At 38.6% G+C, this 23,955-nt stretch overlaps 1 protein-coding gene across 2 annotated transcripts; it reads right to left on the reverse strand.

The window, feature by feature from the left end:
• Positions 1-17,288: 17,288 nt before the first annotated feature.
• On the reverse strand, positions 17,289-23,742 carry LOC141805723 (thyrotropin receptor-like). Of its 2 annotated transcripts, XM_074690906.1 has the most exons (10): positions 23,579-23,742; positions 23,374-23,445; positions 22,917-22,991; positions 22,442-22,516; positions 22,264-22,341; positions 22,043-22,111; positions 21,802-21,879; positions 20,400-20,588; positions 17,542-18,607; positions 17,289-17,460 (listed from the first exon to the last, which is right to left on the reverse strand). In XM_074690906.1, the coding sequence occupies exons 1-10, from the start codon at positions 23,740-23,742 to the stop codon at positions 17,338-17,340; spliced, it is 1,989 nt and encodes a 662-aa protein (XP_074547007.1). In that variant the 3' UTR covers positions 17,289-17,337. The 2 variants fall into 2 exon arrangements, with proteins under 2 accessions (XP_074547007.1, XP_074547008.1); XM_074690907.1 differs by lacking the exons at positions 22,917-22,991; positions 23,374-23,445; positions 23,579-23,742 and having other exon boundaries at positions 22,431-22,516.
• Positions 23,743-23,955: the final 213 nt, after the last annotated feature.

Here is a 23,955-nt window from a genome sequence, read left to right on the forward strand (position 1 = left end):
ATGTGTTAATGAAGGGTCTGAAGTTTATATTTGATCAAACGCGCATACAGCATTAAATAAAACATGTTTGATGCATCGACTGAGAACCACATCACTTATTGAATTCTGTTATTTCATCTTTTTTCGACACAGTGCTCATTCATCAGAAACATTCCTGCTAAGTGAACAAAATCAAGTGAAGTGGGTGGTTTCTCGTTAACTTGCTGTGAGAGCGAAGCAGCAGAGCTGATCTGTATTTCTGTGGACTTTTATTGATTCGATGCTCCTCTTGGGCAGATTCATTAATTCAAAGAGAGAAATATAAATCAAAATCTCACACAGTTTGTCTTAAAATCTGCAATAGTAATGATGAGGATGATGATGACGAAGAAGAAAATATGTATTTTAATTACATTTATCAAGAAACGTTGTTCTGTTGGTTTTTTTTACTTGTTCCTCCCTGTCAGAGTCTGTGTGGCCCTCCATCAATCAGGCTCAATAAGCCACCAATTTCTCCTTCACACACATTTATACACACACACACTGTCTGCCTCCGGCGTGAATTACACTTCCTGGCACTCAAAGGGTCACAACATGGAGGATAGGAACAGCATACGAGCACGTAGCAACAGAGGGAAGAGGAGAGACTCATACATAGCTGTTCCACACACACACACACACTCCTCAGTGACCCCTGAGGTCAGGAGGGGGAAACCCTTGTTAACAGCAGCTTTAATCAGAAGTGTAACACTGCAGCCCGCCTTCGTCTCTCGAGACTGGAGGAAACGGAAACTGAGCGCTGATTGACAGAGTGTTATAGATCAGATATTTAAAACACAGACTGGTGCATTAATGTGGTTTCAGATGGAACGTGTGGGAGTGGGTATCAGCTCCAGGTCTGAGCTCTAGACAAAACTATAAGAGTTTTCTGAGCTATGTAAAACTAAAACTGCTCAGAGGGTCAGCACAAAAACACAAAAAGTCTCCAAAGAGAATTTTTCACATTTTTTCATTGAGTTTCTACAGAAAACATGTTCAGTTACTTGTTTGTAAAATCAGCAGACTCTAAAGATTATAATACCTTACACATTTTTGTATATGTGTATTCATACAATTATTTATGTAATGCAGCTTGAATATTTACTTTACTTTACTTCAGTTCATCGTCTAAAGATGACTCTTGATATCCTCATAACATCATGCAAAGGTTGCAAGGGCCCCAAAAAATCTCCACTTTTGAGAAGATGGAGACCAGATGGACTTCATTGAAATTCAAGCTTTTGTTATAATTAGCTTTAAACGCTTTAAATCTAATGTAAGCCCCTCAAAACTGAGGGGCTAATGAGTCATATTTCAAAGGGTAAGGGTTAGGTGAAAATATTTGCACGGTATATGTTCAGAATAACTTTAAAATATTGGTCTTGTGCCAAAATCTAAGAGTCTTCATGGGAAAGTGAGGTCATGGCGACAGTAAATTTTGACTTTTAAGGTTGAGTCTGTAGGATTTTACTCACAATAAAAAATTCAACTTTTACAGGAGTAATTCTGCTCAATCGTCGCTTCTAGGCCTTAATACAGGTGTGTCGTGTCTGTGTCTGCCTCAAACCCCTTCCTCAGCCTGTATGTTGATGTTTTGGTTGTTTCAGGATGTTTCTGGGCAGATGTGACTTTGCGTGTTGATTAGCGAGTGGAAGAAGCAATCAGAGCAGCTATGGTAGTGGATGTAGCACGGAGGAAGAAAAACACAACCAAAGTGAAACAAAATGTCAAACAGAAAAAGCTTTTTTCTAAACAAGGGTGAAGCTTGATCCGATTGTCACTCACTTTCAGGAACTTAGAGAGCAGCACGAGCTAGCTTTCTGCTAACCAGGTATGTGTCAAATACCCGTGATTAGCTTGTGCTAACACGCCAAGTCAGAAGCACGGCTCTTGAGTCTCTCCCATGTAGAAATGCGATGCTGCAGGTGGTTGATGAGCTAGTGAGTGTGTTCAAGGAGTTGTGGTCGTAGGCTGTGGGTGTGCGCTGCCGCTGGCACTGAGCCAAGGAGGAAGAACAAACCCTACATTTAACATGACAACACCACTCTGTTTCAAATCTTCTATCTTCAGCTGAAGTTCAGCAAATCTTCAAGAAATGTCAAGAACTCATGAGGGACCCAAGTGTGGGCCCCTTGTTGTTCTATTAACTGCGCCACCTGTTGGCGAAGAGGAAGATACTGCTTCCTCTGTCAAATCCTGCTTCCTCACAAGGATGGATCCCTAAGATCTAAAGTTTCACCCCCACATCGTTCACTTTTGTTTTGGTCACTGACGCCAAAGCTGCAAGGAAATTAAGAGAGACATTAGATTTCCTTTTGTCTTTGTGTGATGACGCCATCAGCTGATAACTTCTGTTTTTGTCTGCGAATAACTCTGATTGAATAAACACAATAAAAGACCTTTGTCTCTGTGTTTTACTTGTATAACAAACACCTTCACATAAAAAACTGTTCTCAATATTAATGCTTTGAATTTATATTCAGAGCACATCTGATTGCTAACTCTAAATCTTATTAATGTAACCCAGTTTTATGGGGTCTCAGAAAAACTGGATATTGACTTTTTATTACTTCTAAAGTTTGAGGGAAAATTGAAATAGTGGAGCTCTTTTTAAATCCCACACTCATAAAAGTTGAAATGTGCCTTGTAGGAAATGTTATTAACCTGGCAGTAAAAGTGTTTTTACCAAAAGAATCTCCTCTCAGGTTTTTAGTTCTCTTAGTGAAGGAAAAGTAAAAACAAGATTAACAGAAGAAAAGTCTGGTCGTGAATTTCTCTATTGTATTTATCTGTGTTATGAAACTATGTGAATAATTTAACTGGATGATAATTCTGACGAAAACATAGTTATAAAACCTGGGAGTGATAATCTGTTACACTGGTTTTATGAAAGTCAGGCTCAAAGTTCATTACATACAGGCTGTTTACAAACCGACATGTTTTCAGTCTGTTTCAGGGCAAACCCTTAGTGATTGTTTCATGGTCCAACATGAAAGCCCTACATGACGTGTTGTTCTTACTTGTTTTAAAGGTCCCATATTCTGCTCCTTTCCTGCATTTTAATATGGATCATTGATGTCTTCATGAAATGTTAGTAACATGTTTTGGTCCAAAAAGCCAATAAATCAAGCACAGCAGCATTGTTTCCAGGCTCTCATAGCCCCTCTGTTCAGAACGCTCTGATTTAGTGGGCGTGGCCTTCATATGTAAATGAGCCACCGCTGATACTGCCCTGCTCTTCCACGTCACTGAGAGTGGCGCCACGAGCTCCGAGTGCACAATGTTTAGAAAACAGTGAAGCTTGTTTACTGTAACATTACAGGCTGAAACAACAGGCTAACTGCAGCTAAAGTTAGCATCCTGAAGCTAACACAGAGACAGTGGGGACACTGAGGAAAAGCTCTTACATCTGCTCCACAGCACACAGCATTTAAAATACTCACATTTCCAGGGTCTCAGGTTTGTTGGTGGATGGTTGGTAATGCACCTGGATTCAGGACCAGTCTATTGGCTAGCCCTCTGTTGGACTGTCCAAATTTGGAAAAGCAGTCAGCTGTGAAGTGACTAGCACACACATGCACAGATTTACTGAGTGTAGCTGGAACATTTCCTTGATAAATGAACTCTAGACACTTAGTCTTGTCTTCTTCAGAGATGGGAAGCTTGAGCATGGAACTATGTGACTGATTACAGCCAAAAACAGAGCAGTGATGGCTCTTCAACTTTGGAATTCTCCTCCCCGCTGCTGGAGATATTTCTCCCTAGCAAATTTATTTATGTCCAGAGATATCCAGATCCATTGACTAATTTCATATTTATTCACTTATAAGCTCAATTAAATGTGGTAGACGCAGAAAACCTGTTAAGCTACTTTTTGGTATCTATCATGTATTAAAGGTTGTGATGTTTGAAATGTAGAGTCCTAAAAAGCAGACACCAAATCAAAGGTAAGTGAACCTTTTTAGACCTTTATTAATCAGAGCGTTGCTTTCATGTATCCTCACTTTGAAGTCCACCAGAGGAGGATGTAACCTAAATCTGAGGAAATACCCAACACTGGACAATCAGGTCGACTTATTATGACATCAGAATAGCTTGAAAACTGAATTTCTTTCATGCAGTGGGATGTATTCAGAGCAGAAATAGCTTCAGGTCTCTGAATCCTTCCCTCCTTGAGTGTAAAGGCTCCTCCAGAGCACGGATCTATTAATCTCATCTGCCAAACCAAACCTCCGAAACAAAATACCTCAAAGACTGACAGAGAAAGAAATAAATAGAGATGAATTGAGCCCAGCTCAGCATGAAGGTCACTGGAAACGAGTACCTTTCTTCACTCCTCTGTGGAAAAGGTTATCCTGCTCCCTGCATGTCTCTCCGTCTGAGCCCTCTTATCCACCGGGGTCACGCTTCCCTCCATCGTCTCGCTTTTTGAATGACAATCCATTACAGCCCACTCTCCGCCGGTACCTTAACCAGCTCCACCTCTGACCCTGGATATTACAAGTCTCCCTCCCGACACAGAGGCTGACAGGCGCTGGAGCGGAAAATACATCACTGCGTCCATCCATATTTCATGAGAATTTCAGAGAATCTTAAGTGTGAAATAAGCTCAGCGGATGATTCATTTACTGAGTCACCCCGAGAGAGCGCTGACAGATCTGGTGACATCATGAGCTGACCCGACACTTCCAGCTCTGCAGTGTTTGCTTCTCCATCTTAAACTAATATGACAGTCTCTTTGGGGATGGTTGACGGTCTTCTCTTAATAACTCAGCAGCAAATAAAGGCCATATTGCAGCAAATTACCTCACTGCACCATCCACGCGTTGAGCTGAAATGGAGATAATGAAGTCAGCGTTGGATCAGGGTGCGTGACTGTTAAAAAAAAAACACATTACACCATCCAATTAAACGGCTTGTGTTTCATATTAAACACATTTTCCACGTAAATGTGTTAAAATAGTTTAACCAACATTCAGCTTTGCTTTATGTAATCACAAACTTCATTTAAAAAAAAACGCCTCCTCAGGCTGTAAAGGCAGCAGCTGGGAGGATTTATATATGTTATTGCAGTGGAGCTTAATTCAGGCGGTTTCATGGCACTCATTTTGAAATCCACTCCTTGTGTGAACTGAACACGAGCCATTTTATTAGCTAACCACAGTGACAAGCATGATAAATAAAGGAGGGTGCACTGCAGCACAGTTGCACAAAGAACAACCTTCACACAGGATCGGGATCCTTCCTCGGCTTTCTGGAAACTCAGACCAGATGGAGGAAAGGAGTCCTCAAATCTCCTACATCTCTGGAAAAAATCACAATTATAATACCAAAGATGAAAGTCTCATGAGATATCTCCTAAAATTAGATTTAGAATAAGCCTTCATGTCCAAAAACAACTCATTCTGCTGTTTACACTGTGTGGGCATGGCCGTTCATGTTTTCGTTGGCTTCTCTCTGGCTAATCTGCATAATCATGAAATAACAGTCAGGGAGTAGAAGTCAAAGCCCAGATTTAAAATCAGTCATTCTTAACTCATCACTGGACGATGGGACGTCAAGAGAAGCTGTGCTAAAGTTAGAAGTTAGCTTACACAGGAGTGAAGTTGAATATACCAATTAGCACAAAAGCCGGTTTCCACCATAGACTGTAAAAAAAAAATGGACGTCATCTTGCTTGGCTCGAAGTGAGGTCGCCACAAAAACTGCTCCCCCTGGTGACTGGCTGCAGTATAGGTCAAAAAATCAATTTCCCCAGTCATTCCAGATGGGCTGTGGTCAAACTTTACAAAATTAATACACCTCGTAGAAATGTTTCACACGTCCGATTGTTGTGGTGATTTGAAGATATTATTGGGCTACTTTGTATTCATTCCTCTTTATTCTGAAAAGTTTGTTTTCTTTAGTTATAAGAGGTTAAAAACGAGGTTTTACATCACGTTTGGCGGCGATTGACAGCTGCCGTTCTCGTGTATTATTTTCAGGGATTGTAAAGTATGTCGGGAGGTAGAGTCAAGAAGTGATTGGACTCTCAAAAGAAAAAAATAATTGTTGTTTTTGTCACCGGGCTCCACTCAGATTCTCCCAGAATCCCTCACAGTCTCTGGCTGCACAACTGCTTCAATGGCAGCCACTGTGACGGGGGAATTTTGCCAAAATGGCGGAGTCATGTATATACAGTCAGCGGTCACAGCAACAGATCAGATAGGTTTCAATCGAAGTCAATCTGTCACAGGTAAAACGCAGCCACCCTATTTTTGCAGGATGTGGAGCTGTAACACATAAACCTGGCGTTGGGAAGATCGAGTTAGACAGGAAGCCGTGACCAGAAACTAACTAAAAACACCAAGTGACTTATAGATAAAACCAACCGTGTTAAATTCAGTCCCTGTTAATCTCGATTACAACATAAATGGACATATAACAAGCAGAGCCAGACCAGGAGTCAACAGGTTTGGGGTTTTACAGCCCTACATGAATAAAGAGAGACATATCAATGTAGTGGGCAGCATAGGAATTTCTCGGTCTGATCTTGAACATCAAAGCCATCAAGACGCAACTGAACAGAGTCGGACTGCAGATGTATCTGGTGTATTTAAAGCGTTAGGTTCATCCTGTTTGTGTTTGCACAGCCAACCCTGCCCCCTTGTGGTAGGCGGCGTGTAAGCTGGATGCCGATAGCTGCATCAGTTACATAACAGCAATGATGGAAGACATTCAGCAATTCGTCTTCTTTGCGATTTGATTCAAAGAACAATCAAGCTTTTTTTCAGAGAAGACTGCATGCCACCAGGAGAAATACAGCAGCTGCTGTCACACCGGAAGTGACAATTCTTTAGACCAATCAACAGTCTGCGGTGTTGTAGCTCCACCTTCAGCTAGGTTAAGTCTGGCACCTCAATGGACGGGTCCCAAAAAGTGGGAAAGTTTATCTCAGTTATTTGGGGAACTCAGGTCGATATTGTTTCGAGGATTATTTCTTTGTTGTTAAAATGCTTCTTGGCAATTTATCTTATACAAATGGAAAGTCTTTAAATGGTGCCATGCCTTGATTGGCATGAACTCTTTTGACTGACCTGGATAGTGATGTTCCCTATGTGTCTCCATCTGAAAGGTAAATAAAAAGGGTCTCCAAGATTTATTGACAAAAAGCATTTTATCAACAAAGAAGTAATCTAACAAACTGAAACGTCCTTCCTTTTTGAGTTTGCCTTCTAATTCAAACCTTCAGTACTGCTTCATCCTTCAGGTTTGATTCAACAAACACCTGAAAGCAAACACGTCTGTATCTTTTCTCTGTTTGTCTCTGTAGCTACAGAGCAGAAACATGTGGGAGGCTTTTGTTGTTTGTCGATTGTTTCTCATTTGAGTCGTCAGATGCTGTTTGTGCTTTTGGACTCAGTGGATTTCTCTGAAGGCCGTTTGTTGGTGCGTCAGCAGTCGGAGCGACTTTGAGCAATCATGCTGACAGATGACAGGTATTTATTTTCTTTCACACAGCATGGGAAACATGTAAGCTCTGCTTAATGATCACTAATTATCTGCTCTGCTTCTCACTTTGCTCTTTTGTTTTACTTCCCAGAAACTGTCACACCCAACCACATACAGTAGTCCCCGCAGGGTGTTATATTGTATCACGTTGATTTATGACATGACAGGAATCAGAGTGCCTGTTCAAACTCTAAACTGGATGCAGTGACCTGGTTATTCAGGTTGTCATGTTTAAATAAATCTTGCTTTTGAACTGCTATGAATGAATAACCTCTGACCTATTGTCGTTCTGCATCACATACAGTATCTGTTCTACTGTTAGAAAATTAAAACAATGATTGCAGCTTATTGAATTGTATTGTTTGTAGAAAGTGGTGGGCATACATGACTTAAATCCACAAGACCGACACTTGAGTCTTTGGTGAGACTTTTACCATCATAAGGCGACGCTCCAAACCCCAACTGACGCCAACACGCTGATAGGAAGAGAGACGCTTCCTTTCGTTTCTTGCTTTTACTTTACATCCACATAAACAAAGCACAGTTGTGAAGTGGAAAATGATTGGTGTGAAAAAACAAACTCAAAGTGCGGTCAGCTAAGAGTAGGACCTCTTCCTCTCACCCTCCGTCCACCAAGTCATTCAAACCTGTGCCGGTAAATTACTTGTAAAACTTCCCACCAAAACGAACATTGATTAATTCATATAGAAACAGTAACATGTTTATTTCTTCTGTAAATGGGCATGTTAATGTAAGGCAGTTGCCTGAATAGGCCAGATGGTGGCGCTGTTGTGCTGTCTATTCCTCAGGTTGTACAGAATATTGCGTCTTTCATGTTTCAGTTCAGTGAGTTGAAAGGTACATACCATAAATCGTTCTCCGGGGCTGTGTATTGCTAAGAACTTCACAATTCAATATCAATTTTAATTCTTTAGAAGGTGGTTCAACATTGATGCGATATTGATTCAATATCGACTGAATTGCTACGATTAGTCAATTTAGTGGGGAATAGAAAAATACAAATATTAGATTTTCTGCAAACAATTTTTCAATATTTATTTTCATGTCAGTGTAAACATATGTGGTACGTCAAGTGCGGCCTCCATCCATACAACTCAACTCGTATGCACAGCACCCCCCACTGGCCAGAAGGTGAATTGCTTCAGAGAATTTGCTGGATCAACATTGAAATGAGTGGGGAAATATTTTTGATCAGTACTTTACCCACCCCTATCGGCATCTAGTTCATAGTTAGGAATCTTAAAGACTGAACAGTTAGTGTGCAGTTTGTTTAACTAATTTGTATATTCACTATAGGGCTGAACAATTTATCGTTTTCAGATCGAAATCGCAATTTTAGACAATGCAATTTTGAGATCGCCAAAGCAGCAATTTGTCTGCAGCGCTCCTGACTGACTCAGGATCTGTCGTGTCAAGAATTATACACATTCTGTTTTACAAATTTGTAGACAATCTATATGTTAAAAGTGCTGGTAAGCAGGTCAACAACACAAAGCCTCTGTTTAGGAGTAGAAGTTGATGAAAACAGATTATTTATCATCACTATAGATGATAAATAATCGTGAATTGCAATATCTGCCAGAAAAATTAGATCTTTTCCTAAAATCGTTCAGCCCTACATGTGAATATCCCAAAGCTTGATTTGAAGAAAATCGTGAATCGAATTGAAATCACAATATCTGCCAGAAAAATCTTCTTCACTATCTGAAGAAGTTTGAGGGGTTGGTAACTTTGTTTTATATGTTCAAAGCTATTTATGCTAACTTTTTCGCTGTGTGTTAGCTCACGGTCTGCTGTTTAGGGTCCATTTACATGAATATGGATTTAGGGTGAAACGCTAAATAATTGTTGCGTTTTGGCCTCTCGTTAACACAGAAACAGAGTTTCAGCTGACCTAAAACGCAAACTTTTGGAAACAGCTTCCAGAGTGGAATTTTTTCTGAAACGCTGCAGCCACCGTTGGCGTGTAAACAGTAAGCCGGTATTTTCAGTGAAAACGCTGACATCACGCACACTATCATTGTTGCGATCATCATTGACTACTATGTGGTGCTCAATCTGCTGAATCTGCTGACTGTCTTTCAACAAAATGACCATGGGTGGATCCGAATAGTCCTTCCTAAGTCCTTTCCTATCCACTTTACCTTAACCCCGATAAAAAACGTCACAGGGTCAAGGGAAGGAGGGGAAAAGATGAGAGGAAAGGAGAACTGCGGCCAAAGAGGAATTCGACTACACTTTCACTTTGATGTCATATTTATGTGACAACAATTACTTGTGACGTAGGTAAGCCACGACGAACTACAATGTTTCAAAAATGAACTACAAAAAAAATGAACTACAAGGAGCGCATTTGTCCTCTTCGTGTCTTCACCGATTAACATCAACAATCCATGATCAGAGGGTTTACCTGTGACGGTGTTTTGTCTTTGATCATGCAGTGTGTGTTTCCTGCTCACAGCTGTGAGGTTCGTGAGAGCATCTATAAATGTTGACAGTCTGAAGCCTGATAACACGAGGACTGTCTTGGATAATACAGCAGACTGTCAGAAACACTACACCCCCTGTTTCATTCACATATATCATTACGAACATTGTTTGAATTTATTATATTTGGAGTATTGTAAAAGTCCTCATTTGTCCTTCTTTTACTGATTTTAATAAACGTTATTACTTCTATCGCTAGTGACTCATTGTTTCAGTTCGGAGTTGCAACCAAACGTTTCGGGTTATAAATCTTTTTGATGTTCATACATCGTGAACACAATAAACACATTCAGGCAGACACATGATGGTAAATGTTAGAAAAGCAACAGTCTCTCACATTATTTCTGTCCCTTCTCCATCGTAAGTTTTCGTAAACTTTCGGCAGGAGCCGCATTTATACACGTCGCGTGCAGCAAGGCATTATGTGGCGTTTTCGTCTCCTTTCCTTTTGAAAAGGATGGTCCGGTGTTTCCTAAGCTAAAGGAGATATTATAGGAAGCAACGACCCTCCTTTCCTTAACTTTTGGAGAATTCGAACAGCATTTATCATGGCCGACGCTTAAATGCTTCCAGGTCATTTCTTCAGTTAGGTAGGTTCCTTATCAAAAAAGGACTATTCGGATGCACCCCATCTGTTGCTCCACTTCTGCTCTTCGCATTCACCAATACACCAGATGATCAGCTCAACTCTACTTCAGTGGAGATCTACCAAAAGCAGCTTCTGGACAAGACAGTTATAGCACCAGCTACAGGCTTAGCATGCCCACTACATCTTTTCACTGTGTTTAAGTGTTTTCAGATGAAACGCGGTCGTGTAAACTTGACCTTAGCTTCCTGATGGTTTTCTTTTATGCAGTGCTGAGCCTTTTTTTAATAGAGCTTAGTAGCTGCAAAAGTGCGTCTTTATTTTGAATACTGCACCCAAACAACTATTATCACAACTCAGGGTCCCCAGGTGTAGAGAAGAGCAACTTCACATTGGTTGTTAATAGGTTTACTTTGACTTTTGGTGTCTGCCTCAAGTGGACACTTAAGGGAACTGCAATTTTTGCACTTTGTTTTGTTCGTTTTATAAAAATGCTTTTATACAGTCAGTGGTATAATCTTCTAAACCTGTAGATATTTCTGTGTATGTTAATGAATAAAATCATGTTTGACTTGACGTGTTCTTAGCAATCTAATAAAAATACAACCTGCTACTTCTTGTGTCGTAAGTTTGAAAGCTGTTTGAGCAAAGATGCTTCTCTGAGCACATCCGTTGGATACTAAAAAATATCCGCAGGAGCTGATTATGTTCCAGCTATCCAGTAACATTCCTGCAAAGGGCAGAGAGCGCTGTGCTGCAGTCACCATCTGTGTGCCAGCCAAACTGGTCTGACTCCACTTTCAGCATTTCTGAACATTAAAACACAGAAACCCAGCTCGCAGTCAAATTTCTGGTTTCACTTCTCGTGGGAACCATCGGCCTGCAGGCTTAATGAGAAAGTCTTTCATGTTTCATTCAAAAGTCAGGTGTTGTTAGGAACCTAAAGAAGAGAAATATGCTACAGTCAACCACAGAGAGTCTTTGTGTGAGCATCCCCGCTTCCTCCTGCAGCAGGGAGTTTATGATCAGCTACAGATCAGCGGAGCTCCGGTGAGATTAGTGCAGAGGTGATTTACAGACCAAACCTGATTTCCTGTGCATTGAATCTAGACGTCAGACTCGTACCAGTGTGGATTTAGAAGCAGCCTGTGTGTTATGTAGAGTGTGTGTTAGGATTAAAGATGGTTTTGATGCCTCTATTGTTCCTGTGCAGCACGGATTTGTGTCTCAAAACGGAGGCATCCTTTAGAAGATAAGCCTCAACTCTAGGTGTGTGTGTAAGAGTGTGTGCTTGTGTGTGTCGAACTGAATTAATGTGTTTCAGAGCTGATGGACAAAGCTTTGTTTTCATTTTCCAGTGTGAACATAAACATCTTCAACCCCTGATTTATTTACATCCTGCCTCTTCCGCCACCCCAAAATACTAATTAATCCACCCCCATTTACTGTTTGTAAACTGTTTCGGGGGTTCACCACCAAAAACTGCAATTTCTTAGCCAGAAAATTTACTTTGGGGAACAGTTAAGGATTTTTAGCTTTGTGTGAAATCAGTGAGTGGATTTAAGACATCAGCAGGTGGACAGATTGTCAGTAGACAGATGTTTTTGGTGGAGAAATCCAACACACACACACGAGAGAGGGGTTTGAGCCACAAAAACTGCTCCCCCTGGTGGCTGGCTGCAGTATAGGTCAAAAAATCAATATCCCCAGTCATTCCAGATGGGCTGTGGTCAAACTTTAAAAAATGAATACACCTTGTAGAAATGTTTCACATGTCTGATTGTTGTGGTGATTAGAAGATATCATTTGGCAGCCTTGGATTCAAGTCCACATTTTTCTGAAAAGTTTCATTTCATTAGTTGTCCGAGGTTAAAAACGAGGTTTTACGTCATGTTTAACGATGATTGACAGCTGCTGTTCCTGTGTTTTTTTTTCTGGGATTGTAAAATAAGTCTGGAGGTAGAGTCAAGAAGTGATTAAACTCTCAAAAGAAAGAAAATATAAATTATTTTTGTCACCCAGCTCCACTCAGATTCTCCCAGAATCCCTCACAGTCTCTACTGCACAGACTCTGGCTGCACAACTGCCTCAGTGTCTGCGCCTATGACGGGGGTATTTTGGCTTCAAGACAGTACAATGGTAAATGGTAGAGCCACACTGTCCACTCTATATACAGTCAATGGTTTGAGCACACAGATGACTTGATGCTGATGACTGCATGGACCCATGGATATGTTAAGACCGTCGAATACGAGACATAAACTTATGTCAATAAACCAGAAACCCTCCCAAGCCAAAGCCAAAGATAAGATCTGGGTCACAATAAACGAGACAGAAAACTACAAACAGACAGAAACTCTGTATAATGAGTCGTGTTTGGTCATAACCTCGGCTGAACACTAAATATTTTATGAACAACATACGAAAAACTGCATTTAGACTATTGACAGTTAAAGGGACTGTGAGGAGTTTGAAAGTAATGTTGAAAAAGTCTCCCTTCTAGATATATGCCTGATCATAATCCATACTTTAAAATGAGATTATCAGCACCAATATAGCTGGTTACAGCCTATTTTAAAATGCCACTTCTTAGCTTCCTGATCGGGTCGACCCAGACCGGATTCATTTCTGTGATTAATTTTGTAGTGATGGTGGACACTGGAGCCTAACTGTCAGACAGAAAACGGACAGAAGAGCAGAAGAAAGAGAAACAGGAGAGAGATAGAGCACAAGCTAAAGGCTAAAAGGGCTAATCTGTTTGTGCTAATGTTGATTCCAAGTTACAGTCAGCAGTTATTCTGCAGTGGTCTGCTCAAACTTGAGAGTCTATCAATAAAACGTTACACATTACAGAGATGTCTCAGAGCACCAGGCAGCCGATAGCACTACATAAGGACGGCTTCTAAACTACAGTACAAACTGACAGTGCTTACTTGTTGTCACATTAGCCTACAGATATGTAAGAGCACTGGGCTGCCAATAGCACTACATATAACCAGCTGCTACAACATTTGCTTGATGTCACGTTTCAAACCATATCCCTATAACTGTACTGATAAATACCTTACCTTATCATGTTGTATTCAGCAAAAAGGCTTGGACAAAGAAAATTTGTTCCAATCCGATTTCAATTTAATTTCAAAACAAACACATGCGTCGCTAAAAGTAATTTACAACAGTGTGCGGAGACTCCAGGCCACAAGGTGGCAAGGGATTTTCTGAACTGATGAGGTGGGGATCCAAAAGTAGGATGGAGCGCCTTTATACACTGGCTACAGCCATACCAGTTAGTAATCTCTGATTTAAACAGTTTTAAAATGGGAGTTTGATCTGTCGTCATTAGGAAATGATCCTTAAAACCTCATTACAGAATTCTACAGTGGTGGCTGTGTCGGTGATGGAAGCATGGTGGTTCAATCCTTCGTCCCATAGTCTCGCCAAAGTGTCTGTATTCAAGATAGTGAACCCCAAACTGCTCATGGTGACATGGTCAATGGTGTGTGAATCGTACTCGCTGGTGGCAGCTTCTTTCATCAGAGTGTGAATGTGCAGTGAAAGTGTGAATGAAACAAGAAGTAAAAAAAGTTTGGTTAGAAAGATGAAGAAAAGCACTACAGATACACCATTTACAGACCATACATTTCTAAACTTTATAACTTATAAAACTCTGAGGGTGAATGATCCTCCAAACCTGTCATGTATTTATAGGAGAGAAAGAAACACACAAACAGACACACACACACACACTCAGAGTGAAGGTTACAGTCAAGGACTGGACGCTATCTGATGCTGTGCTGTGATTTTTCTAACCTCCTTGTTGATTTACAGCAGCTGAAGTGAGCACAAACACTCTGCCCGAGATAAACTCATGACCATGCCTCATTGCTTTGCCAGGTCTCAGCAAATGAAATGGATTTATCTCTAAATCAGAGACTTATATTTGTAATGCATCATTGTATCCAGCCGGGGCAAACTACCTCTCGTTTCATCCCTCATACATTTATGCAGCCTCTCCTGAAGGGCAATGCTGAGCTGAGAAAAGCTACAGATGATAAAAACTTTTGATATAAGGAGGGTCTTTATGTTTCAAACTTTTTAAAGGAATAGTACAACATTTTGGGAAATTAACTTTGATGTCACTATTACTTGAATACAATGAAGTGGAAGTTAAGATAAGCATAATATAAATCAACACTTCAGCTTGAGTCAGGAAAAGATCCACATCAGACTGTATAAAACAGGGTTAAACTGGTTGAAACAGTGTAAGCACAGCTGGACTGTGCATAATCAAGAAGATAGTTAAGTAAATGTAAAAATTTTCAGAATGCACCTTTACTAATTTGGACAACAAAAGGGGGGAATATTGAGTTTTTATCTATAGGTATTTCATGCTATGATTTCAGTGTTGAGCTCAAAAAGGGCTGCATGTGGCCCATGTATGGTGATAACTTCTCTGTGGTGCAACAGTGACATCAAGTGGTGAAATTGTGAATTACAACATACTTGAATAAAAGCAGATGAACAATAATGAGCTCCCTTTACACCTGTTTGGAGCTAGTTGTTGGTATAATACCTGGCATTTTTTCACTCGTTACTCCTTTTTTTCAGTATCTTTACTTTTTAATAGGATTATTATTGCTATCAAATCATTCATAGTACAAAACAAAAATCTTACATTATATGCAAATAACCAAAATAACTACAAGTTAGCTACAGCACTCAAACAACTCTTAAAACTTAATAATTCAATATTTAACAATATTAAAATTAAAGCCCTACTAAAATCAATGATTCATTATTATTTTTTCAGAATACAATTTTTTTTTATATTGGATACTTAAATTCTACAAAAGAGTCAATAAGTTATAACACTTCAAAATCTACCAAAGCAGACAAAACTGCCGAATCCTTTTTTTTGTTTTGTTTTTTACATTTTTTTTTATTATTATTTATTTATTTATTTTTGTATTTATTTATTTATTTTGTTGTTTTAATGGGTGACCCCCCTGTCAGTACATACACCTCAAGAAACAATGTAGAAGGGGCAGAAATTGATATGTTTTTCTTCCTTCTGCTCCTTTTTGAAAATCTAAAAGAAGTTAAACTGGTGATTAAACAATTTCTTTTTGTTTTCATTTTAGATTTTTTGCAAAATTACAATGTTTTTATGTTCCAAACTTCTGTTTTTTAGACTATTTTTTTCTTGCTTATTTTCTTTTACTTTTTCCAAAATAAACATTTTTCAACCAATCGATCAATCAATCAGTCATACAAAAAAAAGTTCCCCAGGAGACATTTAGACCAGCTTAAAACAAGAGGGGAGATGTAACTTTATAAAACAGTTGTTGTCTCTTACTGAACTTTCAGTACAATCATTAAAAGATATATATAATTTCTTTGCTACAAGAGGTTTGGTAAAATTTGGGGAATCAGTCAGATGAGTGCAGTTTTTTTGGGGTCTTATCATGTTGTTTGATCAGGGAAGAGGTTAAAAATGAGTTTGGATCTCTTCTCTGACGTTAGAGGATATTAAAATCTAACACCTGTACTATTATTTCAATATTATCAGTAGGAGAAAAATGTATCTTTAAGGCATCTGGAGTAGAATGCTTGAATATATACAGATTCAAGTTAAACAATATTCTTTACTTGAAGGGTATTGTACAAAAAAAGAAGACTCTTGGGATGAATGGGCGAAGTTTATTGAGGCTTAGCCTTATTAAAGAATGTGTCTTGGCAAATCCATCCTATCAGATCAATATCCTTTTTTAAAATATCTTTAAAAACGTTTTCTTCTCTTTGTTTGGTTTGTTCTTGTTGTTCTGTGTGTTCTTTTTGTTATCTATACTGTTCAGCTAGTTCGGAACAATGTTCTGTGTTTGTTCTATTGTAAGACCGTTTGTCCTCATGTTGTATGAAGTGCATTGTTTAGTTTTTCTGTATGTTGTTTTGTTTTGTTTTGTTTGCTTGGTTTTGTTCACAGTGTGTTTGTGAATCCTCTAGGAATCACTACCTGCCTACACTTAAACCGACTTCTGTAATAGAAAAGGCAATAGAGAAGACTGTGTTTAGAAATAAAGTTTGATACACTTACTTACTTTGTTATTACTTTGCTTCCACCTTGTTCTTAAGGATGGAAGTTATTAGGGGTGGGACAAAAATTGAAAATCAATATATCTGGATTTTTGTTTGACATTATCAAATCAGGATTCATTGTCAAAAAATATTTTTATTTTTATTTTTTACACATTTTTTTTTTAATTTTAGTCTTTTTTTATAAACTGGATTGGAAAAAAAGTTACCACTTTTCTCCAGCAGAGAGTGAGATGTTTCTCTCTGACTCACGTGATGCATCAGTGAATTTTTTTACATGGTCTGCAAAAATTGTAAATATGGAAGAATCGCAATTTAAATCAAATTAGCACCCCCAAAAATTGTAATAGAATCAAATTAAATAGCATATTTTCCCAGCCCTACAAGTTATAGCATTGCATCTCTAAGATATATTTCGAAAACTATTCAAAATTGTTATAAGCATTAGAAGACCACAACATCTTATCAGACAAACCCAAGATGATACAAAATATTTTTTTTTTAAAAAGTATCTTTGAAAATCCATCTTCCATGCTTTGTTATCAAGCAAGAGTCTTTGATATTTTTTTTTAAATTTGGGATGTGTAGTCTAGTCCGCAGAGAATATCTTTTCTTGATGTAAACGTGGGAAGTAACAGTAGCTACTTGTAGAAACCCATCCGATTCAGCAACATGAGGACGTCTCGATGAAACGCCTTGGTCAGGATGGCATAATAGAAAGGATGTGCACAGGAATTCAGAGGATAACAGAGCACCAGCAGAACCTGTGGAGGAGAACATGGATCTGTTGATAAGTCATGTTCATACAGGTAAAAATAAACATAACGGCTCAGTGTGAGTCTCACCTTTGATTCTGTGACAGTAATCAGCGGTTGGTGGAGAGCTGCAGACAAACCGTAGAAGCAGATTGGAACCAGACACAGGAAGTTGGTGAAGACCAGGACGGCCATGCGTTTGGCCAAGCTGGTGTCAGACCTGCTGGACAGGTGCTGGGGGTTGTGCACCATGCAGTAGATATGCAGGTAACAGAGAAACATCACCAGGAAAGCGCCCACGTTAGCCAGGAGCACAGAGACCACGTAGGCCCAAGCGGCTGTGGTACTAGCATCCATGGGTAAACAGATGCTCACTCTCTGGTAGCTGCTAACGCCTGCCACCGGCAGCAGAGCGAGGACGCCACACAGGACCCAGCCGACCAGCATCAGCACAGCCGCGTGTCGGAAACGGATCTTCCTTTCAGGCTTCATTGAATAGAAGATGACATGCCAGCGCTGAAGACTGATCAAGGTTAATGTAAACACTGATAACTCACTAGCAAACACAGATAGCATCCCTGCTAAGTTACAACCACCACCTGTTTGCCAGGCGATAGCATACTGGTGGTAACGGGAGCGCGTGTAGAGGTCTACTGATGCGAGGAGGAGTAAGTAGATCCCCATACAAAAGTCTGCAAATGCCAGGTTAGCCACGAGGAACCGAGTCACCGACAGCTTCTGACGGCTGGTCAGCAGAATAAACATCACCAAAAAGTTAGCCGAGATGGCCAACAGACTGACGACCCAGACTAGCACCCTCAGGAAACCCTGACTCATCACGTCCTCACACGGGTTCAGGGTGTCAGGCAATGGGGTGCAGGAGAGTCCGTCTGTGTGGGACTTACGACAAGGAGCAAAATCAAAACTTTCACTGAGATAATCTATCGGCAACTCCACATTGAAGAAACTTTCACCCTGAGAGTCGTCTGATGGAGAGATACAACCGCTGTCACAACTGTGATTGGTGCTCGTGGCAAAGATGTCCGTCCGGTGTCCATAAACTTTCTGTCCCTGAGTCTTCAAGGAGACGTCTGGTGACAAGTCCTGTTTTCCAAAATCCATCAGGCTCAGGTTGCAGATCAGGGCCTCAGAGTGTCTTCAACAAAGAAAATAAGAACAGTTACTCAGAGCAAGGACGACAAATTTAAACTGAAGAAGTGTGAATGTCAGAAAATGTTAAAATTTATGTTACAGGAGAGAACGGGGTCTGAAAAGAGAAATTCAAAGAGATCTTCGCTCAGTAACAGCTGATAAATGTTTATCTAGAAACAGTGATCTGGATTGGTTCTTGGCCAACAAGGTCCAGGTCACATGACCACTATGTACACCAAATGCACTGTTCATACAATGGGAGACATCCAGCAATTCGTCTTTTTAGTGGTTTCCATGTGGCTCAGGAAGTCACTATTATTTTGACTGATCAACGGTCTGTGTCGTGAAACGGCGCTACCTTCGCTGCAGAGCCTCAGCTGGCTACGAAGTGCTCGCTGCTTAGTGTATCAGTCCGCACACGCGGCGTGTCGGATATAAACAAACGCACGTAGTCTGCCAGGACGAAGAGACACGATGAGAACTAAAGCCTTATTTAGAGGTGTTTTTGTGTTTTGTGTTTTTGGCCTCGTCTGAGTGCAGAGGAAACCAGCTGAGGAGCAGGGAGGGGGTGTTTGGTGCGAGCGCCCTGGGCCTCTGCTGCACAAAATCACTGCTGTAGGGGTAATTTCTGCCCTAAACCTTGTGATAGGACCCAACTTGTTCCATCCCGGAGTATCACGTTAAAGTAGCTTTAACTTCTTGGCTAGTTTAATAAGGCAAGGTTGTTACCAATAAGCTAACAGCCTTGAACATAAGCTAGTTACCTATGATTCATGTAACCTGGCTAGCTACCTTGCAAGCAGGGATGGAGCCAGGGTTTCAGTTACAAAAGTGTGTTGATCAAAAGTAATAAAAATGACTGACTATATATATATATATATATATATATATATATATATATATATATATATATATATATATATATATATATATATATACTATGTGTGGTTTAACAGGTTGCTCTTTTCACTTTCAATTTTAATTTTTGCATTGTAAGCTTTAAAAGCAAAGACATTAACCACAGTTAAATAAGATAGATAAAAATCTACAGTCTTTCCCAAAATAATATTCTGATCTTGCCCACATGAAGCTGAAAGTTTCATAACGTTTTACTTTTTTTTCCCAGCAGGCTAAAACCCATGGCTAATTTTAAAAAAGACAGAGCATCTAAGGCTAACAAACCACATCGAGTGACAAAATTTTACTGTCCTTTTTTAAACTGATTTAAAAATATACAAATTTTAAGAAAAGTTTAGGGTGGGCCTGGGGCCTTTGGGCCCACCCATATTTCCGCCCCTGCTTGCAAGTGTAGGACTCAAAATTTAAGGTTTCCATACGTATGAAAGGTACATTTTCGAAACAAAAATAACACGGTGGCTTAACTTTTACATCTCAGAATTATTAGTATGTAGAACTCAAAACATTAGGTTACACAGATCTTGAGTTATCTAAAAAAAAAAAAAAAAGTGTCAGTTTGTTGAAAAGTAAAAATTTTAGATGGCCTCAAAACTCAAAATCCAGTGCAGACTGTTGCCTTGAAATCTTAAGTTAATGCAACTTTTTTTGTTTTCGCAGTGCATGTTTAATCTGTCAAAGACTTTTGTAAACATTTGTTTTCAAATCTGGTTCATACAGTTACTTTTATTATTGTAATGGGCTTAACTATAAGCATTAAACAAACTATTGAAGGCCTTTAACCCTGCTCTGTTGGTCTGAGTTTGAAATTAAAGGAGAAAAAAACCTGAAGGGACAAGGTCAGTGAAACATTTATGCACACTTGAAATTCTTGAACGCACCCTCTCCATCTGTTCAGCATTGTGAGGCCGCAGCAGTGACTCGGGAAGGTTAATTCAGCGCTCTGTAAGTGGACGAAGGCTCCAAGGGGGGGCAGCTCTTTCAGGGTCCAAGTGTTTTTAACCTGCAGCGATTCAATGGTTTCCATACCTACTGAGGGCAGGGAGCTCACTTTGGTTTCTGAAAGGTCTCTGAAAAAAAAAAAAAAACAGACAAAGAGTAAACTCTTGTTTCTGAAAGGACTCTGAAAAAAGGAGAAAACATTCATTCACACACAAAGCTGAAGCTCTTCCTGATTTTTTTGAACAACAGAATTAATATTCAAAAGTGAATTATTATTTGGGCAGATATAACAGGAAATTAATATGGTTGAGGTTTTTCTCTTCTATATCTGATGTACTGTTATTCAGCAGCAAACACTCAATAGTAAGTAGTTATTTCTGCTGTCATGCATCTGACGCCCCCTGGTGTTCAGTCAGGGCGAAATCATCTCCTCCTGCTCTTCCTGTTTCTTCCTCACTTCTAATTTTTTTTCTCTTCTGGCTCTCTGAAAAACCTGGTGTCATTCCAGCATCATTTTATCTTCAATGAAACCACTTGCCCCCTCATCTCCCAGAGAAATATTTTAGTTTTTTTTTTTTACTTCAACCATATTTTTTTCCTTTTCAAATAAAAATACATTTTTTATTTTTTTATTCTTCTCTGGACAAGGTTGCTTATTTATTTATCTCTTTATTTATTTATTTATCATTATTATTATTATTATTATTATTATTATTATTATTATTATTATTATTATTATTATTATTATTATTATTATCATTATTATTATCTAAAAATTTAAAAAACTTTAAAAAAGACAAAAAACTTGGATTTTCCCTCAGGATAAATAAAGTGTTTATCTATCTAACTATTTATCTATAATTTTTTTATTCTTATTATTATTATGTATTATTATTATTATTATTATTATTATTATTATTATTATTATTATTATTATTATTATTATTATTATTATTATTGATGTAATGATAATAAAAAGTATTATTATTGATGTCAATATTGTTATGATAATAAAAATTATTATTATTTATTATTATTATTATTATTATTATTATTATTATTATTATTATTATTATTATTATTTATTTATTTTAACATTTCAATATTTAAATGTTAAAAGCAGAGTTAAATTCCTTCTTTTTTTGAGATACTTGGTGAATACAGGTGGTTCTGATTCGGATTCTGATAGAGCAAAGCTTTAAATGTAAGAAAACTGGCCAAAAACATTGTATGTTATAGTCAAAGATTCTGATTTAAGGTTGACAAAAATGTTTTTTTTTTCACATATCTGACAGAGGAGCACAGCTCATTTAAGTCCTCATCTTCATTTCAGGTACTCACAGGTGAGTTGGGCCATAAATGACGCCATGAAATGCAAATTCATCGATCTGTTTCAAATCCATGTTCCTGTGAAGATACCTAAAAGATGGAAAATGAATGTGGATGATTTTGTGGGTGAAACAAATAAAACAATAAACCTCAGAGTGGATAAATCTCAATAAAAGTGATTCCGCTGGCCTATGAGGTCAAGTTGCTTCAAATCAAATCATGGATGTGTTCTAAGTTATTTGAAATGTCGCACACTTCCTCCAAGCTGCTCCCATTGAAGGCGTAGGGCTGGATCTCTCTCACACCGTTGCTGTTCAGCATGCTTAAAAAAAGCAAAACAAGAAAACAGTTATTCATTGAAAACACAGCAAATCTGCCCCCAATCAACTCTTGATCCCGTGGTTAGAGTACAACAATAATAAAAGAAGGTCAGGTCATTAAAGAAACATGGAGATGAAAATTGATATGACCCACAGAATGAGAGGTTTGTCTGATATTCCAGTGAAACAGTTGGCAGGTATCACCTGAATGAAGAGATTCTCTGCAACCTCCCTGACAGAGAGACAGACAGAAAATATTTTTCTTTAATCAGAAAAAACTTTAATCTGAAGAGCTGGATTCACATAGGTGCAGGTATTTACATTTTACCCACAAAATGAAATCCTCCTGCAGGGACTGAATGTACTGAAGCTCAGGAAAAGAGGTGAGGCCTGTGTTGATGATCCCTCTGTAATGAACAAGTTTGTGTATTACTGCTTCATTTATAACAACTATATCTGTACGAATTACAAATTCAGCTGTGTTTGAGAAAGTTTTACACTTTTAAAAAGTTGGATAAACTACTTAAATCCTTTAAATACAGAAGGGGGTTTAGTGCCACTTAGGAAAACAAAAAAAAAAAACAAAAAAACATTTTTTTTATTATTACAATTTTTTCAGAGAATAAAAGTCTTTTTTTTTTTTTTTTTTTTTTTTGTTTTCAAAATTTTGTCTGTTTTTTTTTTATAATTCTGAATTTTTCTGAGGATTTTTTTTCTCAGAAAAAAATTATAATAAAAAAAAAATTGGACGTATTTTTCTTCCAGTGACCCTAACCCTCTTCCGTATTAAAATCAGATTTAACTTACAGATACTTTAAATTGGGCAGATCCTTAAACGCCTCGTGATGAATATGAGACAGTGCTTTGATTCCAGTCAGCTGTCTGTAACACACACACACACACACACACACCCATATACAGGTTTGTATTTAAACTGGGATTATCATAAAGAATAATTTGTGTGTCTATCTGTGTAAACATGGATGTTACATGTGTGTGAGTCGGGAGAGGTTGTAGAAAGAGTGTTTTTCAACGGATCGTAAAGCCTCATCATCAGAAACATGTCTGTAAACACAAAAACAGAAACACACTGTAAACATGATTTCATAGAAACACTTTTATCTTGTAGTTTCAGGTTTTTTTACCATCTACTTTCTGCCCATAAACATACATCATAATGAATGAAAAGAAAAAAATAAGTCAGCCTTCTTCTACTGTGAATCATTTTTGCTTTGAATATTTAGAGTTGAAGTGTAAATCTTACACATGAGAAATGTTGGCCAGGTAAGAGAAAGCATTCTGAGGAATAGAAGAAAGTTTTGTCCCCATCAGCCACCTGAGACAAACAGAGTTTAGACTTCAAAGATGACCCCTTGAATATTACATACATTTTCTACTCATTTTATATCTATAAATCATTTTGAACAGAAGCACAGGAGCTAAAAATGAACTGAGATCGTTTCACTTACACCTCCTCAGTGCTGGAGGGGAACCGGGGCAGGACTTCAGATCCAACACAGGAAACACCACGAACTTCAGGGTCACACTGACACCGAGTGGGGCAGAAATCCAGGAGCTGAGAAAGCTCCACATGACAGAAAATGAGACAAAGCAGATTTAGTCCGAGCTTCATTGTAGGAGCCTCAGAGGTCAGAGTGATGGAGCTGCAGAAAGAGACGGAGACATACTTCCCTTAACTCCTCCTGAAGACCTTCAAAATAAAACCTCCAAAGTGGTTGTTGTTTTCTTTTAGAAAAAAAACCCTTAACTGTTTTATACGGAGAAGGATTAAGGACAATGAAATATATTCATTCTTTAATTCCAAAAACTTTTTATTACTTTTTTT

The sequence above is a fragment of the Halichoeres trimaculatus genome, unplaced genomic scaffold (genome assembly GCF_033239565.1).
Source record: "Halichoeres trimaculatus isolate MK-OKI-2021-1 unplaced genomic scaffold, fHalTri1.1 fHalTri1_scaffold_16, whole genome shotgun sequence".
Taxonomy (NCBI): domain Eukaryota; kingdom Metazoa; phylum Chordata; class Actinopteri; order Labriformes; family Labridae; genus Halichoeres; species Halichoeres trimaculatus.